This window comes from Zonotrichia leucophrys, chromosome 25 (assembly GCF_028769735.1).
Source record: "Zonotrichia leucophrys gambelii isolate GWCS_2022_RI chromosome 25, RI_Zleu_2.0, whole genome shotgun sequence".
NCBI lineage: Eukaryota > Metazoa > Chordata > Aves > Passeriformes > Passerellidae > Zonotrichia > Zonotrichia leucophrys.
In genome coordinates, this window is record NC_088194.1 from 2,454,845 (window position 1) to 2,472,873 (window position 18,029).

General features: G+C 51.3%; 1 protein-coding gene across 1 annotated transcript in view; it reads left to right on the forward strand.

Annotated features, from left to right (window-relative positions):
- Nucleotides 1-1,387: 1,387 nt before the first annotated feature.
- DCAF8 (DDB1 and CUL4 associated factor 8) overlaps nt 1,388-18,029 on the forward strand; it is a 41,582-nt gene continuing 24,940 nt past the window's right edge. Inside the window, exons 1-7 of the mRNA XM_064732394.1 lie at nt 1,388-1,488; nt 3,010-3,042; nt 6,687-6,756; nt 7,177-7,517; nt 12,051-12,356; nt 13,451-13,591; nt 14,609-14,703. Coding sequence (XP_064588464.1) covers nt 6,708-6,756; nt 7,177-7,517; nt 12,051-12,356; nt 13,451-13,591; nt 14,609-14,703 — 932 coding nt within the window. The 5' untranslated portion in view covers nt 1,388-1,488; nt 3,010-3,042; nt 6,687-6,707. The remainder of the gene's footprint in view (nt 1,489-3,009; nt 3,043-6,686; nt 6,757-7,176; nt 7,518-12,050; nt 12,357-13,450; nt 13,592-14,608; nt 14,704-18,029) is intronic.

The following is an 18,029-nucleotide window of genomic DNA, read 5'->3' on the forward strand; positions in this document are numbered from 1 at the left end:
CACTATGGGAACATTGAGGACCCTATAGGGGCATTGAGGACATTGGGGGGACATTTGGGATACTATGGGACACTGGGGACCCTGCAGGGCTGGGATGACCCTATAGGGGCATTGGAGGGGGGGGGTCAAAGTGACCCAAAGCAGGGGTGACCCTACAACAACATTGGGGGGGACAGCAGTGTCCCCAAACAGGAGTGACCCTATAACCCCACCGGGGACCTTACAATGACATTGTGACCCTGCAGTGACCCTATACATGTGTGACCCTTCAATAACACTGGGGGTGACCCTATAATGACCCCATAACCCCACTGCTGACCCCACAGTGACCCTAAACACAGGTGACCCTACAATAACACAGGGGTGACCCTATGATGACCCTATAACCCCATTGGTGACCCTACAGTGACCCTAAACAGGGGTGACCCTATAGTGCCCCTCTAACCCCACTGTGGACCCTATAATGACCCCATAACCCCATGGGTGACCCTATAACACAGGGTGACCCCATAACCCCATTGCTGACCCTGCGGTGACCCTATACATGTGTGACCCTACAATAACATTGAGATGATCCTATAATGACCCCATAACCCCCCTGGTGCCCCTATAATGGCCCCATAACCCCATTGCTGACCCCACAGTGCCCCTATAACCCATTGGAATCCCACTGGGACCCCTAAACAGGGGTGACCCTATAACACAGGGTGACCCTATAACCCCACTGGTGACCCTGTAATGATCTTATAACCCCACTGGTGACCCTACAGTGACCCTAAACAGGGGTGACCCTACAATAACATTGGGATGATCCTATAATGACCCCATAATCCCCCTGGTGCCCCTATAATGGTCCTATAACCCCACTGGTGACCCTACAGTGACCCCAAACAGGGGTGGCCCTATAACCCCACTAGGGACCTTACAATAACATTGGTGACCCTAGAGTGACCCTAAACAGGGGTGACCCTATAACCCCACTGGTGACCCTATAACCCCACTGGTGACCCCATAATGGTTCTATAACCCCACTGGTGACCCTACAGTGACCCTAAACAGGGGTGACCCTACAATAACATTGTGATGACCCTATAATGACCCTATAACCCACTGGTGACCCTATAATGACCCAATAACCCACTGTAACCCCATTGGGACCCCACAGCGCCCCCCAATAACGGGGTTGGTGTGTGAGGGGGGGGCGCCGTTCCCATGGCAACGCCCGCTGTGAGGGAGGGGGGCCGCTCCCGCCGCCATCGCGCAACGGCCGCTGCCGTAAAGCGGCGCCCGCGGTGCCGCAAAAGCGTCGCCCGGTACCGCCAAGCGAGGCGGCGGCGGCGGGGGCGGCGCGTTAAAGATGGCGGCGGCGGGGCCCGGTCCCGGGGCCGGCTCTGGAGCGGCCGGGGGGACCCGCGGCGGCCGCCACTGAGCTCGGCCGCGCCCCCCGGCACCGTCCGGGACCCTGCCGGGAGCCTCCGGGACGCTCGGGTCGGTGCGCGGCCCCCGCCGGGCCCGCTACGGCCGCGGCCCCCGCGGGTTCGGGCCTGTCCCGGCTCCGGGGCGGGATCGCGGGAGGGGCGGGGAGAGCTCGGGGGGGACACCGAGAGTTCGGGGAGGGGCTGGGGGAGGCTCTGAGGGAGCCTGAGGGGTTTTGGGGGGTCCTGAAGGGGTTTGGGGGAGCCCTGAGGGGGTTCAGGGGATTCTGAGGGGGCCCTTGGGGCCTTTGGGGCAGTTCCTTATGGGAGTCCTTGGGATTTTGGGGGCTCCGAGAGGGTTTTGAGGGGATTTTGGGGGGTTCTTGGCGTTTTTGGGGTGTCCTGGGGGGTCCTGAGGGGGCCCTTGGGGCCTCTGGGGGAGTCCTTAGGGGAGCCCTTGGGGTTTTGGGGGCTCCTTGGAGGTTTTTTGGGGATCCCCGGGGTTTTTTTGGGGTTTTTGGGGGGTTTTGGGGGTCCTTAGGCCTTTGGGGGATCCCTTATAGGGGTCCTTGTGTTTTTTGGGGTGTTCTGAGGGGACCCTGAGGGGGTTTGGGGGATCCTGGGGGGGCCCTTGGGGCCTCTAGGGAGGTCCCTTAGGGGAGTCCTTGGGGTTTTTGGGGGATCCTTGGGGATTTTTGGGGTTTTTGAGGGGGTTTTGGGGGCCCCTGTGCCTTTGGGAACCCCTTAGTGAGGTCCTTGTGTTTTTTGGGGTGTTCTGAGGGGACCCTGAGGGGTTTGGGGGGTCCTGAGGGGGCCCTTGGGGCCTCTGGGGGAGTCCTTGGGGTTTTGAGGGGGTTTTGGGGGCTCCTTGGAGGTTTTTGGGGGATCCCTGGGGGTTTTTTGGGGGTTTTTGAGGAGGTTTTGGGGGTCCCTGCGCCTTTGGGGGAGCCCTTGAGTTTTTTGGGGGTGTTTGGGGGACCCTTGAGGTTTTTTTTGGGGTTCCCTGAGCCTTTGGGAGAGCCTCTTAGGGAGGTTTTTGGGGTGTTCTGGGGGGATTTTTTTGGGGATTTTGAGGCTTTTTGAGGGAGTCCCTGAGACTTTGGGGATCCCCTGAGATTTTTGGGGTCTGGAAATTTTTGGGGTGACCCCCAAGATTTTGGGAGGGGTCTCTGAATATTTTTTAAAGGGGTCCCAGAGATTTTTCTGGGGTCCCCTGAGATTGGAAGGGGAAATCTGGGAAAGGTCGTGGAGGTTTTGGAGGGAATCCCTGAAATTTTGGGGACCCTCAAAAATTTGGGGTCCGCAGGGATGGAGGAGATTTTTTTGGGGGATCAAGGGGGGTTCCCCCAAAATTTGGGGTCTCCAGAGATCAGTGGGGGGTCCCCAAAATTTGGGAATTCCCAAGGATCAGAGGGGTCTCCAATGATTGGGAAGGTCCCCAAAATTTGGGATTTTTTAGGAATTGAGAGGATTCCCAAAAACCTGGGGGGATCCCAGAAATCTGGGGGGGTTCCCCAGGGATTGGGGGGGTTCCCAGGGATGGGGGGGTCCCCAAAATTGGGGGTTCCTGACCTTTGACCCCGTGCTCCCCCAGCTCCAGCCCCGCTGTCCCCGGCACCTGGCCCAGGTGAGTGCGCTGGGGATTTGGGGGGACTTTTGGGATTTTTGGGGGGACTTTTGGGGTTTTGGGGTTTCTCCAGGATTTTGGAAACTCCTGGGAATCCATCCCAAGGGGATTTGGGATCTCCATCCTGAGGGATTTGGGGATTTCATCTGAAAGGATTTGGGGTTCCATCCCAAGGGATTTTGGGTTCCATTCCTGTGGGATTTGGGGGCTCCACCCTAAAGGATTTGGGGGCTCCATCCCAAAGAATTTGGGGATTCCATCCCAAAGGATTTGGGGGATCCATCCCAAAGGATTTGGGGCTTCATCCTTTGGGATTTGGGGTCTCCACCCCAGAGGATTTGGGGGATCCATCCCAAAGGATTTGGGGATTTCATCCCAGGGGATTTGGGGGACCCACCCCAGAGGATTTGGGGGCTCTATCCCAAAGAATTTGGGGGATCCATCCCGAGGGATTTGGGGGATCCATCCCAAAGAATTTGGGGATTTCATCCTAAAGGATTTGGGGGCTCCATCCCAGAGAATATAGGGGCTCCATCCTAAAGGATTTGGGGTTCCATCCCAAGGGATTTGGGGATTTCATCCTTAAGGATTTGGGGTCTCCACCCCAGAGGATTTGGGGGCTCTATCCCAAAGGATTTGGGGTTCCATCCCAAGGGATTTGGGGGATCCATCCCAAAGAATTTGGGGATTTCATCCTAAAGAATTTGGGGGATCCACCCCAAAGGATTTGGGGATTTCATCCCAGGGTATTTGGGGTCTCCATCCCAAGAGATTTGGGGGCTCCATCCCAAAGAATTTGGGGGATCCATCCTGTGGAATTTGGGGGCTCCCTCCTGAGAGATTTGGGGATTTCATCCTAAAGGACTTGGAGGCTCCATCACAGAGAATTTAGGGGATCCATCCCAAGGATTTGGGGTTCCATCCCAAGGGATTTGGGGTTCCATCCCAAGGGATTTGGGGTCTCCATCCCAAAGGATTTGGGGATTTCATCCTAAAGAATTTGGGGGATCCATCTCAAGGATTTGGGGGCTCCATCCCAAAGGATTTGGGGGCTCCATTCCAAAGGATTTGGGGCTTCATCCTTTGGGATTTGGGGTCTCCACCCCAGAGGATTTGTGGGATCCATCCCAAAGAATTTGGGGATTTCATCCTAAAGGATTTGGGGGATCCACCCCAAAGGATTTGAGGATTTCATCCCAGGATATTTGGGGTCTCCATCCCAGAGAATTTAGGGGATCCATCCCAAGGAATTTGGGGTCTTCATCCCAAAGGATTTGGGGGGATCCACCCCTGAGGATTTGGGGAATCCACCTGAGGGATTTGGGGGATCCATCCCAAAGGATTTGAGAGATCCACTCCAGAGGATTTGGGGATTTCATCCCTGAGGATTTGGGGGCTCCACCCCAGAGGATTTTGGATCTCCATCCTGTGGGATTTGGGGGATCCACCTGAGGGATTTGGGGATTTCATCCTAAAGGATTTGGAGGCTCCATCCCAGAGAATTTAGGGGATCCATCCCAAGGATTTGGGGTTCCATCCCAAGGGATTTGGGGTTCTATTCCTGTGGGATTTGGGGTCTCCATCCCAAAGGATTTGGGGATTTCATCCTAAAGGATTTGGGGGATCCACCTCAAAGGATTTGGGGGATCCACCCCAAAGGATTTGGGGATTTCATCCCAGGGTATTTGGGGTCTCCATCCCACAGGATTTGGGGGATCCATCCCAGAGGATTTGGGGTTCCATTCCTGAGGGTTTGGGATCGCCCAGTTTCCCCCAGTTTCTCTCCCACTTTCTCCCAGTTTTTATCCCATTTTTTCTCCCAGTTTCTCCCACTTTATCCCAGTTTGTCCCATTTTATTTTCCCATTTTATCCCCTTTTTTCTCCCAGTCCCTCCCATTTTCTCCCAGTTTTTATCCATTTTTTTCTCCCAGTTATCCCACATTTCCCTCCACTTTTTCTCCCAGTTTTCTCCCGATTTTATCCCAGTTCCTTCCAGTTTTTATCCCAGTTTATCTCACTTTATCCCAGTTTGTTTCCCATTTTATCCCCTTTTTTCTCCCATTTTTTTTCTCCCAGTTTCTCCCACTTTATCCCAGTTTGTCCCATTTTTTTTCCCCCAATTTCTCCCATTTTTTCTCCCAGTTTCTCCCATTTTGGGGCCAGCAGGAGGCCGGGCAGGGCCGATCCCACTCCAGAGGCTCTGGAATGCCCTGGGATTGTTTTTGTTTTTTGGGATATTTTTGGGAGCAGCAGCGTCAGCCTGAGCCTGTCCAGATGCAGCCTCAGGAATCCCAGGATTTCTGGAACATTCCCTGCAATTCCCACATTTTTCACCCCCCCTTCCCCTCTGGATTTGGGATCTCCTTCCTGATCCCTCACCTGGGAATGGAGCAAAAAAATTCCCAGGATTGGGATTTTTGTGAGGCAAAAATTCAGGTTTGAGGGGGGAGGGGGAAATTCCAGTGCTGGCCTTTGGGGTTGTTTGGGATTCCAGGGAATTCTGTGGGATTCCAGCAGAATTTCCATGGAATTCCATGGAATTCCAGGGCTTTGCTCCATTAAAATGGGGATTTTTGGGGAGCTGGGGGATTGACAATGCTCTCATGGAGAGATTCCAGAGGGAATTTTGGGTGGGAATGTGTTTAAAGATGGATTTTTAGAATCTCAAATTTCTCAGGATTGGATTTTCCTGGGATGCTGAGCTGGGTTTGGGTGTTCTGCACCATTCCCAGGTGGATTTTCCATGGAAAATTTGGATTATTTGTTTAGTGGGAATGTTCCAAAATGGATTTTTAGAATCCCAAATTTCTCAGGATTGGATTTTTCCTGGGATGCTGAGCTGGGTTTGGGTGTTCTCCACCATTCCCAGGTGGATTTTCCATGGAAAATTGGGAATTTTGGGAACAATCCAGCCAGGGTTGGGTGTTCTCCACCATTCCCAGCTGGATTTTCCATGGAAAATTTGGATTTTGGGAGCAAACTCGACCCTGTGGGGCTCTGTGGCAGGTGGAAAAATGGGAATTTTGTGTGGGAATGTTCCAAAATGGATTTTTAGAATCCCAAATTCCTTGGGATCGGATTTTCCCGGGATGCTTTCCCCGTGTCCTCTCGTGTCCCCAATGTCCCTGTGTGTCCCCAATGTCCCCAATGTCCCTGTGTGTCCCCATGTCCCCAATGTCCCCATGTCCCCAATGTCCCTGTGTGTCCCCATGTCCCCAATGTCCCCAATGTCCCCCTGTCCCCAATGTCCCTGTGTGTCCCCACTGTCCCCAATGTCCCTGTGTCCCCATGTCCTCTCATGTCCCCAATGTCCCCAATGTCCCTGTGTGTCCCCATGTCCCCAATGTCCCCCTGTCCCCAATGTCCCTGTGTGTCCCCATGTCCTCTCATGTCCCCAATGTCCCTGTGTGTCCCCAATGTCCCCGTGTCCCCATGTCCTCTCATGTCCCCAATGTCCCTGTGTGTCCCCATGTCCCCAATGTCCCCAATGTCCCCAATGTCCCCGTGTCCTCTCATGTCCCCAATGTCCCTGTGTGTCCCCATGTCCCTGTGTGTCCCCATGTCCCCAATGTCCCTGTGTGTCCCCATGTCCCTGTGTGTCCCCAATGTCCCCAGTGTCCCCAATGTCCCCGTGTCCCCGCAGGGATTCCCGTGGCAGGCGGTGATGTCGGACAAGGGCGGCAGCATGGACGGCAGGACGGACATTGTCAACGGTGAGGGGACAGCTGGGGACAGCCTGGGGACAGCTGGGGTGGCAGTGGAGCTGGCAGGGTGACAGTGATGGGGATGGGCTGGCAGCGAGGGTGACAGCGAGGGTGCCAAGGGTGGCAACAATGGTGACAAAGTGACCGTGGTGATGACAGTGATGGTGACAAAGTGACTGCAGTGGTGATAGGATGGTGCCAGCCATGGTGCCACCACACTGTCCCCATGTCCCCTCAGCCTGGCCAGCAGCCCCGAGGACATGTCAGCCCAGGAGGGCCGGTGTCACTGAGCTGTCCCCATGGCAGTGTGACACTGGTGGCACTGTGATGTCCCTGTGTCAGTGTGACACTGGTGACACTGCCATACTCCCATGTCCCCAGGCAGTACAGTGACACTGGTGACAGTGTCCCCATGTCCCCTGTCCCCAGGCAGCCTGTCCAGCAGCCCCGAGGACATGTCAGCCGAGGAGGGCCGCGAGACGTCCTCGGGCATCGAGGTGGAGGCGTCCGACCTGAGCCTGAGCCTGACGGGCGACGACGCCGGGGCCGCGCGGGGCCGCGCCAGCGACAGCGACAGCTCCGGGGACAAGGACAGCGACAGCATGGACGACACCGGCCACTACTCCATCCCCGAGGAGCCCCGGCACGACGAGGACGAGGAGGAGGAGGAGGAGGAGGAGGAAGAGCCCCGTGCCCGGCGCAGGGCCCCCCGCAAGCGGCCGCCCCACGAGCGCGACTCGTCCGACGAGGAGCAGGCGCTGGAGGACTGGGTGGCTGCTGCTTCTGGCACTTACTGGGGCTGGGGGGGAAAGAGGCTTAAAAGAGGTCCTAAAAGAGGTTTAAAAGAGGTTTAAATGAGGTTTAAATGAGGTTTAAATGAGGTTTTAAATGAGGTTTTAAGTGAGATTTTAAGTGAGGATTTTATTCCATAGTGAGGCACAGGGTGTTCCATAGTGAGACCTTGGGTGGCTGCTGCTTCTGGCACTTACTGAGAGGGGCTGGAGGGGAAAGAAGGGGTGAAAGGGGTTTAAAAGAGGTCCTAAAAGAGGTTTTAAAAGAGGTTTTTAATGAGGTTTTAAATGAGGTTTTAGAGGGTTTTATTCCATAGTGAGGCACAGGGTGTTCCATAGTGAGACATTGGGTGGCTGCTGCTTCTGGCACTTACAGGGATGCTGGTGGGGGAAAGAGGTTCTAAAAGAGGTCCTAAAAGAGGTTTAAAAGAGGTTTAAATGAGGTTTTAAATGAGGTTTTAAAAGAGATTTTAAGTGAGGTTTTAGAGGATTTTACTCCATAGTGAGACACTGGAGATGTAAAACTGGGTGGCCTCTGCTCTGTCACTAACACAGAGGCTCAGGAGGGAAAGGGGTTTAAAAGAGGCTTAAAATTAGGTTTGAAATGAGGTTTAAATGAGGTTTTAAATGAGGTTTTAAATGAGGTTTTAAAAGAGATTTTAAGTGAGGTTTTAGAGGATTTTATTCCATAGTGAGGCACAGGGTGTTCCATAGTGAGACATTGGGTGGCTGCTGCTTCTGGCACTTACAGGGGCTGGGGGGGAAAGAGGTTTAAAAGAGGTCCTAAAAGAGGTTTAAAAGAGGTTTAAATGAGGTTTTAAATGAGGTTTTAAATGAGGTTAAAATTAGAGGATTTTATTCCATAGTGAGGAAAAGAGGTTTAAAAGAGGTCCTAAAAGAGGTTTAAAAGAGGTCCTAAAAAAGGTTTAAAAGAAGTTTAAATGAGGTTTTAAATGAGGTTTTAAAAGAGGTTGGGTGACATTGACCAAGAGACATTGGGTGGCTGCTGCTTCTGGCACTTACAGGGGATCTGGGGGGGAAAGAGGTTTAAAAGAGGTCCTAAAAAAGGTTTAAAAGAGGTTTAAATGAGGTTTAAATGAGGTTTTAGAGGATTTTATTCCATAGTGAGACACAGGAGATGTAAAGCTGGGTGGCTGTTGATTTTCTCCATAAAAACAGAGGAAGTTTTCACACTCGATTATGGAAGGTCACCCTACAATAACATTGGGGTGACTCTAAACACGGATGACCCTAAACATGGGTGACCCTACAGTAACTTTGGTTTTCTCTGCAAAACCAGAAAATTTTCTCACTTTATTACAAAAGTAACAGATAAAACTGCCTAATCACCAGCAGCTAACCCCTTTAACAGATGAATTAATTAATTAATGCACCCCTGTGTCCCCAGGTGCCCTCAGAGACGTGGGCGTTACTGTGGCCGCCATCTTGGGTGACCCTACAGTAACTTTGGTTTTCCCACTTTATTATGGAAGGTGATCCTGTGTAATCACTGAATTAATTAATTAATGCCCACCCGTGTGTCCCAGGTGCCCTCAGAGACGTGGGCGTTACTGTGGCCGCCATCTTGGGTGACCCTACAGTAACTTTGGTTCTCTCTAAAAACTGAGAAAGTTTTCCCAGTTTAACATGGCAGAAACAGATAAAACTGCCTAATCACCAGCAGCTAACCCTTTTAACAGATGAATTAATTAATTAATGCACACCTGTGTGTCCCAGGTGGCCTCGGAGACATGGGCACTGCCGCGGCCGCCATCTTGGGTGACCCTACAACAACTTTGGTTTTCTCTAAAAACTGAGCAAGATTTCCCAGTTTAATATGGCAGAAAGAGACAAAACTGCCAAGTTACCAGCAGCTAACCCCTTAACAGATGAATTAATTAATTAATGCACCCCTGTGTCCCCAGGTGCCCTCAGAGACATGGGCGTTACTGTGGCCGCCATCTTGGGTGACCCTGCAGTAACTTTGGTTTTCTCTAAAAACTGAGCAAGTTTTTCCACTTTATTATGGAAGATGATCCTGTGTAATCACTGAATTGATTAATTAATGCACCCCTGTGTCCCTCCCAGTTAATTAATGCACCCCTGTGTCCCTCCCAGTTAATTAATGCACACCTGTGTCCCCAGGTGGCCTCAGAGACATGGGCGTTACTGTGGCCGCCATCTTGGGTGACCCTACAGTAACTTTGGTTTTCTCTAAAAACTGAGCAAGATTTCCCAGTTTAATATGGCAGAAAGAGACAAAACTGCCTAATCACCAGCAGCTAATCCCATTAACAGATGAATTAATTAATTAATGCACACCCATGTCCCCAGGTGACCTTGGAGACATGGTCGTTACTGTGGCCGCCATCTTGGGTGACCCTGCAGTAACTTTGGTTTTCTCTAAAAACTGTGCAGATTTTCCCACTTTATTATGGAAGGCGATCCTGTGAAATCACTGAATTAATTAATTAATGCACCCCTGTGTCCCTCCCAGTTAATTAATGCACACCTGTGTCCCTCCCAGGTGCCCTCAGAGATGTGGGCGCTGCCGCGGCCGCCATCTTGGGTGACCCTACAGTAACTTTGGTTTTCTCTAAAAACTGACAAAGTTTTCCCAGTTTATTATGGCAGAAACAGATAAAACTGCCTAATCACCAGCAGCTAATCCCATTAACAGATGAATTAATTAATTAATGCACACCCGTGTCCCCAGGTGGCCTCAGAGACGTGGGCGCTGCCGCGGCCGCCATCTTGGGTGACCCTGCAGTAGCTTTGGTTCTCTCTAAAAACTGAGAAAGTTTTCCCAGTTTAATATGGCAGAAACAGATAAAACTGCCTAATCACCAGCAGCTAATCCCATTAACAGATGAATTAATTAATTAATGCACACCTGTGTCCCTCCCAGGTGCCCTCAGAGATGTGGGCGCTGCCGCGGCCGCCATCTTGGGTGACCCTGCAGTAACTTTGGTTTTCTCTAAAAACTGAGCAAGTTTTCCCACTTTATTATGGAAGGTGATCCTATATAATCAATGAACTGATTAATTAATGCACACCTGTGTGTCCCAGGTGGCCTCGGAGACATGGGCACTGCCGCGGCCGCCATCTTGGGTGACCCTACAGTAACTTTGGTTTTCTCTAAAAACTGAGCAGGTTTTCCCACTTTATTATGGAAGGTGATCCTTTGTAATCACTGAATTAATTAATTAATGCACACCCATGTGTCCCAGGTGCCCTCAGAGACATGGGTGCTGCCGCGGCCGCCATCTTGGGTGACCCTACAGTAACTTTGGTTTTCTCTAAAAACTGAGAAAGTTTTCCCAGTTTAATATGGCAGAAAGAGACAAACCTGCCCAGTTACCAGCAGCTAACCCCTTTAACAGATGAATTAATTAATTAATGCACCCCTGTGTCCCTCCTAGGTGGCCTCGGAGACGTGGGCGTTACTGTGGCCGCCATCTTGGGTGACCCTACAGTAACTTTGGTTTTCTCTAAAAACTGAGCAAGTTTTTCCACTTTATTATGGAAGGTGATCCTGTGTAATCACTGAATTGATTAATTAATGCACCCCTGTGTCCCTCCCAGTTAATTAATGCACACACCCCTGTCCCCAGGTGGCCTCAGAGACATGGGCGTTACTGTGGCCGCCATCTTGGGTGACCCTACAGTAACTTTGGTTTTCTCTAAAAACTGAGAAAATTTTCCCACTTTATTACAAAAGTAACAGATAAAACTGCCTAATCACCAGCAGCTAACCCCTTTAACAGATGAATTAATTAATTAATGCACCCCTGTGTCCCTCCCAGGTGGCCTCAGAGACATGGGCGTTACTGTGGCCGCCATCTTGGGTGACCCTACAACAACTTTGGTTTTCCCTAAAAACTGAGCAAGTTTTTCCACTTTATTACAAAAGTAACAGATAAAACTGCCCAGTTACCAGCAGCTAACCCCTTTAACAGATGAATTAATTAATTAATGCACCCCCGTGTCCTCAGCTGGCCTCGTAGACATGGGCGTTGCTGTGGCCGCCATCTTGGGTGACCCTACAGTAACTTTGGTTTTCTCTAAAAACTGACAAAGTTTTCCCAGTTTATTATGGCAGAAACAGATAAAACTGCCTAATCACCAGCAGCTAACCCCTTTAACAGATTAATTAATTAATTAATGCACCCCTGTGTCTCCAGGTCGCCTCAGAGACATGGTCGTTACTGCGGCCGCCATCTTGGGTGACCCTACAGTAATTTTGGTTTTCTCTAAAAACTGACAAAAGTTTTCCCACTTTATGACAAAAGTAACAGATAAAACTGCCTCATCACCAGCAGCTAATCCCATTAACAGATGAATTAATTAATTAATGCACCCCTGTGTCCCCAGGTGACCTTGGAGACATGGGCGTATCTGTGGCCGCCATCTTGGGTGACCCTACAGTAACTTTGATTTTCCCACTTTATTATGGAAGGTGATCCTATATAATCAATTAACTGATTAATTAATGCACCCCTGTGTCCCCAGGTGGCCTCGGAGACGTGGGCGCTGCCGCGGCCGCGCTGGCGGGCGATCCCGGCGCTGCGGCAGCGCCAGCTGGGCGGTTGCTCGCGGTTCGTGGCTCAGGCCTGCGGCGCCCGGCTCTTCGTGCAGAAATTCCGGCTGCAGCACGGCCTGGAGGGGCACACGGGCTGCGTGAACACGCTGCACTTCAACCAGAGGGGCACCCGCCTGGCCAGCGGCAGCGACGACCTCAAGGTGCTGGTGTGGGACTGGCTGAGGCGCCGGCCCGTGCTGCAGTTCGACAGCGGGCACAAGAGCAACGTCTTCCAGGTGGGCATGGCACGGGGATTGGGTTTTGGGGTGGCATCCCAAAGGGAGGATGCCAGGATGTGGTATCTGGATGGGTTTCCCAAAGTTTGTGGGTGTTGGTTTAGGTGCGTTCAAAAATTCGTCGTTCTAAGGGTTCTTTTTTAGGGTGGGAGAGAGGGTGGCAGAAAATCCCAAAGGGGTGTCTCGGGATCCGTCATCTCAGTGGGTTTCCCAAGGTTTGTGGGTGTTTGTTTAGGTGTTCTTAAATTTGGTGTTCTAAGGGTTCCTGTTTGGGGTGGGAGTGGGTCCCAGGAACAGCTGAGCTGGGCCAGGGAATAGTTGGGAAAGGATCTGGGAACAGGTTCCCAAATCCTACAGATTGATCTTCAAATCCTGCAGATTGATGCCCCAAATCCCACAGATTGATGCCCCAAATCCTGCAGATTGATGCCCCAAATCCCACAGATTGATGCCCCAAATCCCACAGATTGATGCCCCAAATCCCGCAGATTGATGCCCCAAATCCTGCAGATTGATGCCCCAAATCCCACAGATGTTCCCTAAAATTCATCATCCTAAAGGGTTCCTGTTTGGGGTGGGAGTGGGTCCCAGGAACAGCTGACCTGGGCCAGGGAATGCTTGGGAAAGGATCTGGGAACAGGTCCCCAAATCCCACAGACTGACAGTCCAATCCTGAGAGAACTTGGGATGATCCCTGGGAGAATGTGGGATGATTCCTGAGAGAATTTGGGATGATTTCTGGGAGAATGTGGGATGATTCCTGAGAGAATTTGGGATGATCTCTGCGAGAATGTGGGATGATTCCTGAGAGAACTTGGGATGATCTCTGGGAGAATGTGGGATGATTCCTGAGAGAACTTGGGATGATCCCTGGGACATTTTGGGATGATACCCAGGGGAGAGTTTGGAACAATTCCCAAGAGAACTCAGACAGTTCCCACAACACCTGGGACAACTCCCAGAACAATCCCACCAATTCCCCCCATCCCTTCCCCCTCCCACCTCCTCTGCGATTCCCCCTTTCCTTCCCCTCTCCCCCCACCATTCTCCTGTCCCTTTTTCCCACTTTTTCCCACTTTTTCCCAATTTTCCAGGCCAAGTTCCTGCCCAACAGTGGTGACTCCACGCTGGCCATGTGTGCCCGGGACGGGCAGGTGCGCGTGGCCGAGCTCTCGGCCACCCAGTGCTGCCGCAGCACCAAGCGCGTGGCCCAGCACAAGGGAGCTTCCCACAAGGTGAGGGGGGGCTTGGGATTGCCAAATCCTGGGATTTGGGGTGCTTGGGAATGGGGGAATGGCAAATCCTGGGATTTGGGGTGCTTGGGAATGGGGGAATGGGCTGGGAATGGTGTGGGGATGTCACCACCCAGTGCTGTCACAGCACCAAGCGCGTGGCTCAGCACAAGGGAGCTTCCCACAAGGTGAGGGGGGGTTTGGGATTTCCAAATCCCAGGATTTGGGGTGCTTGGGATTTGGGAATGGCAAATCCTGGGATTTGGGGTGCTTGGGAATGGGGGAATGGGCTGGGAATGGTGTGGAGATGTCACCACCCAGTGCTGCTGCAGCACCAAGCGCGTGGCCCAGCACAAGGGAGCTTCCCATGAGGTGAGGGGGAATTTGGGATTTCCAAATCCCGGGATTTGGGGTGCTTGGGGTGCTTGGGATTTGGGGATGGCAAATCCTGGGATTTGGGGTGCTTGGGGTGCTTGGGATTTGGGGATGGCAAATCCTGGGATTTGGGGTGCTTGGGAATGGGGGAACACAGTGGGAATGGGGTGGGAGCAGGGGATGTCACCACAGAGGTGACAGAGTTGTCACAGCACTGAGCCCTGCACAAGGGAGCTTCCCACAAGGTGAGGGGGATCCCAGGAATGGCAAATCCTGGGAATGGCAAATCCTGGGAATGCCAAATCCTGGGAATGCCAAATCCCAGGATTTGGGGTGCCTGGGAATGGGGGAACCCAGTGGGAATGGTGGGGGCATCACTTGGGACATCACCACACAGGTGAGGAGGGTGGGTTTAGCTACTCAGCTCCATTAAAATCCAGGAATTTTGGGATTTTCTCACTTTTTGGGTGCAATTCAGACCCTTGGCTGTGTTGTTGTCCCTATGACGTCACCCAGATGACATCACTGCAGTTCAGAACAGGACTCCCCATACCTGGGGTTTTTCCAGGTGGATTTTCCTGGTTTTTGGGATTTTTGGGAGTTATTCTCACTGTTTTTTTTCCCTTTTTTTTCCCCCAATCCCAGCTGGCGCTGGAGCCGGACTCGCCCTGCACGTTCCTGTCTGCGGGGGAGGACGCCGTGGTTTTCACCATCGACCTGCGGCAGGACCGGCCCGCCTCGTGAGTGAGGGGAAATTGGGAATTCTGAGGGGAAAAGTGGGAATTCTGAGTGGGAAATCAGGAATTCTGGGTGGGAAATGGGAATCCTGTGGGAAAAAATGGGGATTTGAGGTGGGAAGTGGGGATTCCATTGACCTGCGGCAGGACCGGCCTGCCTCGTGAGTGAGGGGAAAGTGGGAATTCTGAGGGGAAAGTGGGAATTCTGAGGGGAAAAGTGGGAATTCTGAGGGGAAAAGTGGGAATTCTGAGTGGGAAGTGGGAATCCTGTGGGAAAAAATGGGGACTTGAGGTGGGAAGTGGGGATTCAATCGACCTGCAGCAGGATCGGCCTGCCTCGTGAGTGAGGGGAAATTGGGAATTCTGAGGGGAAAAAGTGGGAATTCTGAGTGGGAAATCAGGAATTCTGGGTGGGAAATGGGAATCCTGAGGGGAAAAAATGGGGATTTGAGGTGGGAAGTGGGGATTCGATCGACCTGCGGCAGGACCGGCCTGCCTCGTGAGTGAGGGGAAAGTGGGAATTCTGAGGGGAAAAGTGGGAATTCTGAGGGGAAAAGTGGGAATTCTGAGGAAAAAAATGGGAATTCTGAGGGGAAAAACAGGAATTCTGGGTGAGAAATGGGAATTCTGGGGGAAAAACAGGGGATTTTGGGGTGGGAAATGGGGATTCGATCAACCTGCGGCAGGACCGGCCCACCTCATGAGGGAGGGGAAAAGTGGGAATTCTGAGGGGAAAAGTGGGAATTCTGAGGGGAAAAAGTGGGAATCCTGAGGGGAAAAGTGGGAATTCTGAGTGGGAAGTGGGAATCCTGTGGGAAAAAATGGGGATTTGAGATGGGAAATGGGGATCCCATTGACCTGCGGCATGACCGGCCTGCCTCGTGAGTGAGGGGAAAGTGGGAATCCTGAGGGGAAAAGTGGGAATTCTGAGTGGGAAAAGTGGGAATTCTGAGGGGAAAAGTGGGAATTCTGAGGGGAAAAGTGGGAATTCTGAGTTGGGAATGGGAATCCTGTGGGAAAAAATGGGGATTTGAGATGGGAAATGGGGATCCCATTGACCTGCGGCAGGACCGGCCTGCCTCGTGAGTGAGGGGAAAGTGGGAATCCTGAGGGGAAAAGTAGGAATTCTGAGGAAAAAAATGGGAATTCTGAGGGGAAAAACAGGAATTCTGAGTGGGAAATGGGAATCCTGTGGGAAAAAATGGGGATTTGAGGTGGGAAGTGGGGGTTCGATCGACCTGCGGCAGGACCGGCCTGCCTCGTGAGTGAGGGGAAATTGGGAATTCTGAGGGGAAAATTTGGAATTCTGAGGGGAAAAGTGGGAATTCTGAGGGGAAAAGTGGGAATTCTGAGTGGGAAATCAGGAATTCTGGGTGGGAAATGGGAATCCTGTGGGAAAAACAGGGGATTTGGGGTGGGAAATGGGGATTCAATCAACCTGCGGCAGGACCGGCCCACCTCATGAGTGAGGGGAAAAGTGGGAATTCTGAGGGGAAAATTGGGAATTCTGAGGGGAAAAAGTGGGAATTCTGAGGAAAAAAATGGGAATTCTGAGGGGAAAAACAGGAATTCTGGGTGAGAAATGGGAATTCTGGGAGAAAAACAGGGGATTTGGGGTGGGAAATGGGGATTCGATTGACCTGCGGCAGGACCGGCCCACCTCATGAGTGAGGGGAAAGTGGGAATTCTGAGGGGAAAAGTGGGAATTCTGAGGAAAAATGGGAATTCTGAGGGGAAAAGTGGGAATTCTGAGGGGAAAAGTGGGAATTCTGAGTGGGAAGTGGGAATCCTGTGGGAAAAAATAGGGATTTGGGGTGGGAAATGGAGATTCCATTGGTCTGAAGTAGGATCGGCCCCCCTCACAAGTGACCAGAAAATTGGGAATTCTGAGGGGAAAATTGGGAATTGTGAGGGAAAATTTGAGAATTCTGAAGGGAAAAATGGGAATTCTGTGCAGGAAATGATGAATTCTGGGTGGGAAATGGGAAGAAGTGGGTTTTGGGAAAAAAATCAGGGGTTTTTTTTGGGAAATCCAGGTTTTTTTGTGGAAATCATTTTATTTTTGTGGGGAAAATGGGTTGAGTTGGTTTTTTTTTCAAAATGGAGATTTTTTGCAGAAAATTTGATATGTTTTGTGAAAACATGAATATTTTTGGGGAAAAAATGATTTTTTTTGAAAATGAATTTTTTGGGGGGGGGAATAAATTAACTTTTTTGGTGGGGGAAAGCAGGTTGGTTTTTTGGGAAAAAACACTGTATTTCTGAGGAAGAAACTTGTTTATGAGGAAAATCAGGGACTTCTGGGCAAAACCTGATTATTTTTAGAAGGAAAATCAGTGGTTTTTGGTGGGAAAAGCAGGAATTTTTTCAGGGAAAAGCAGTTTTTTCTATCTCCCTGTGTTTTTCCAAGCCTCTGGGCTGTCATTCCGGAGGCTGATCCAGCCCAAATCCCGGGGTTTCATAACCAGGACGAGCCCTTTAATCCCTGATCCCTCCGGAATCCGTGGCTGGAGCTGATCCCAACCCCCTCCCTGGGCTGGATCCTTCTGGAATTCTCACCCTGACAGAGCCAACCTCAAATTTCCCCTCATGGAATGGCCCAAATTCCCTGAAATCCCAGCTGTTTTCAGGGATTTTTTGGGAAAAATGGGGGAATTTTTTGGGGGAAATAAATTAGGATGTTGGGGGGAGTAATGGGGATTTTAGTGGGGGGAATGGTAGACAGGAAAATGAAGATTCTGTCAAAAATTGGAAGTTTTTTTTTTGAAAAATGGGAATTTGATGGGGGAAACAAGCAGGATTTGGGAAATAACAGGTGGAGTTTGGGGAAAAATCTGGGAAATCACATTTCCCTTGAGAATTCCCTGTCCTTTGGGCAGGATCCCTTTGGAATTTCACCCTGATGGAGCCAAACCTGAATATTTCCCTCCTGGAATGCCCCAAATTCCCACAAATCCTGGCTGGTTTTAGGGAAAAACTCCCCCAAATCCAATTTTCCCTTGGGAAATTGCCAACCTCAGGATTATTCCCTACCCTCATTTTACCCAAATCCTGCTGATTTTGGGGGATTTTCTCCATTGGGAATTCCCACTCCTGGTTTGGGCTGGGATTTGGTGGGGGGGGGTGGATCTGAGGGAATTTGGGCTGGGATTTGGGGGAATTTGGGATGGGATTGGGGCTGGGATTTGGGGGAATTTGGGCTGGAATTGGTGCTGGAATTTGGGGAAATTTGGGCTGGAATTGGTGCTGGGATTTGGGGGAATTTGGGCTGGGATTGGGGCTGGAATTTGGGGAAATTTGGGCTGGGATTGGTGCTGGGATTTGGGGGA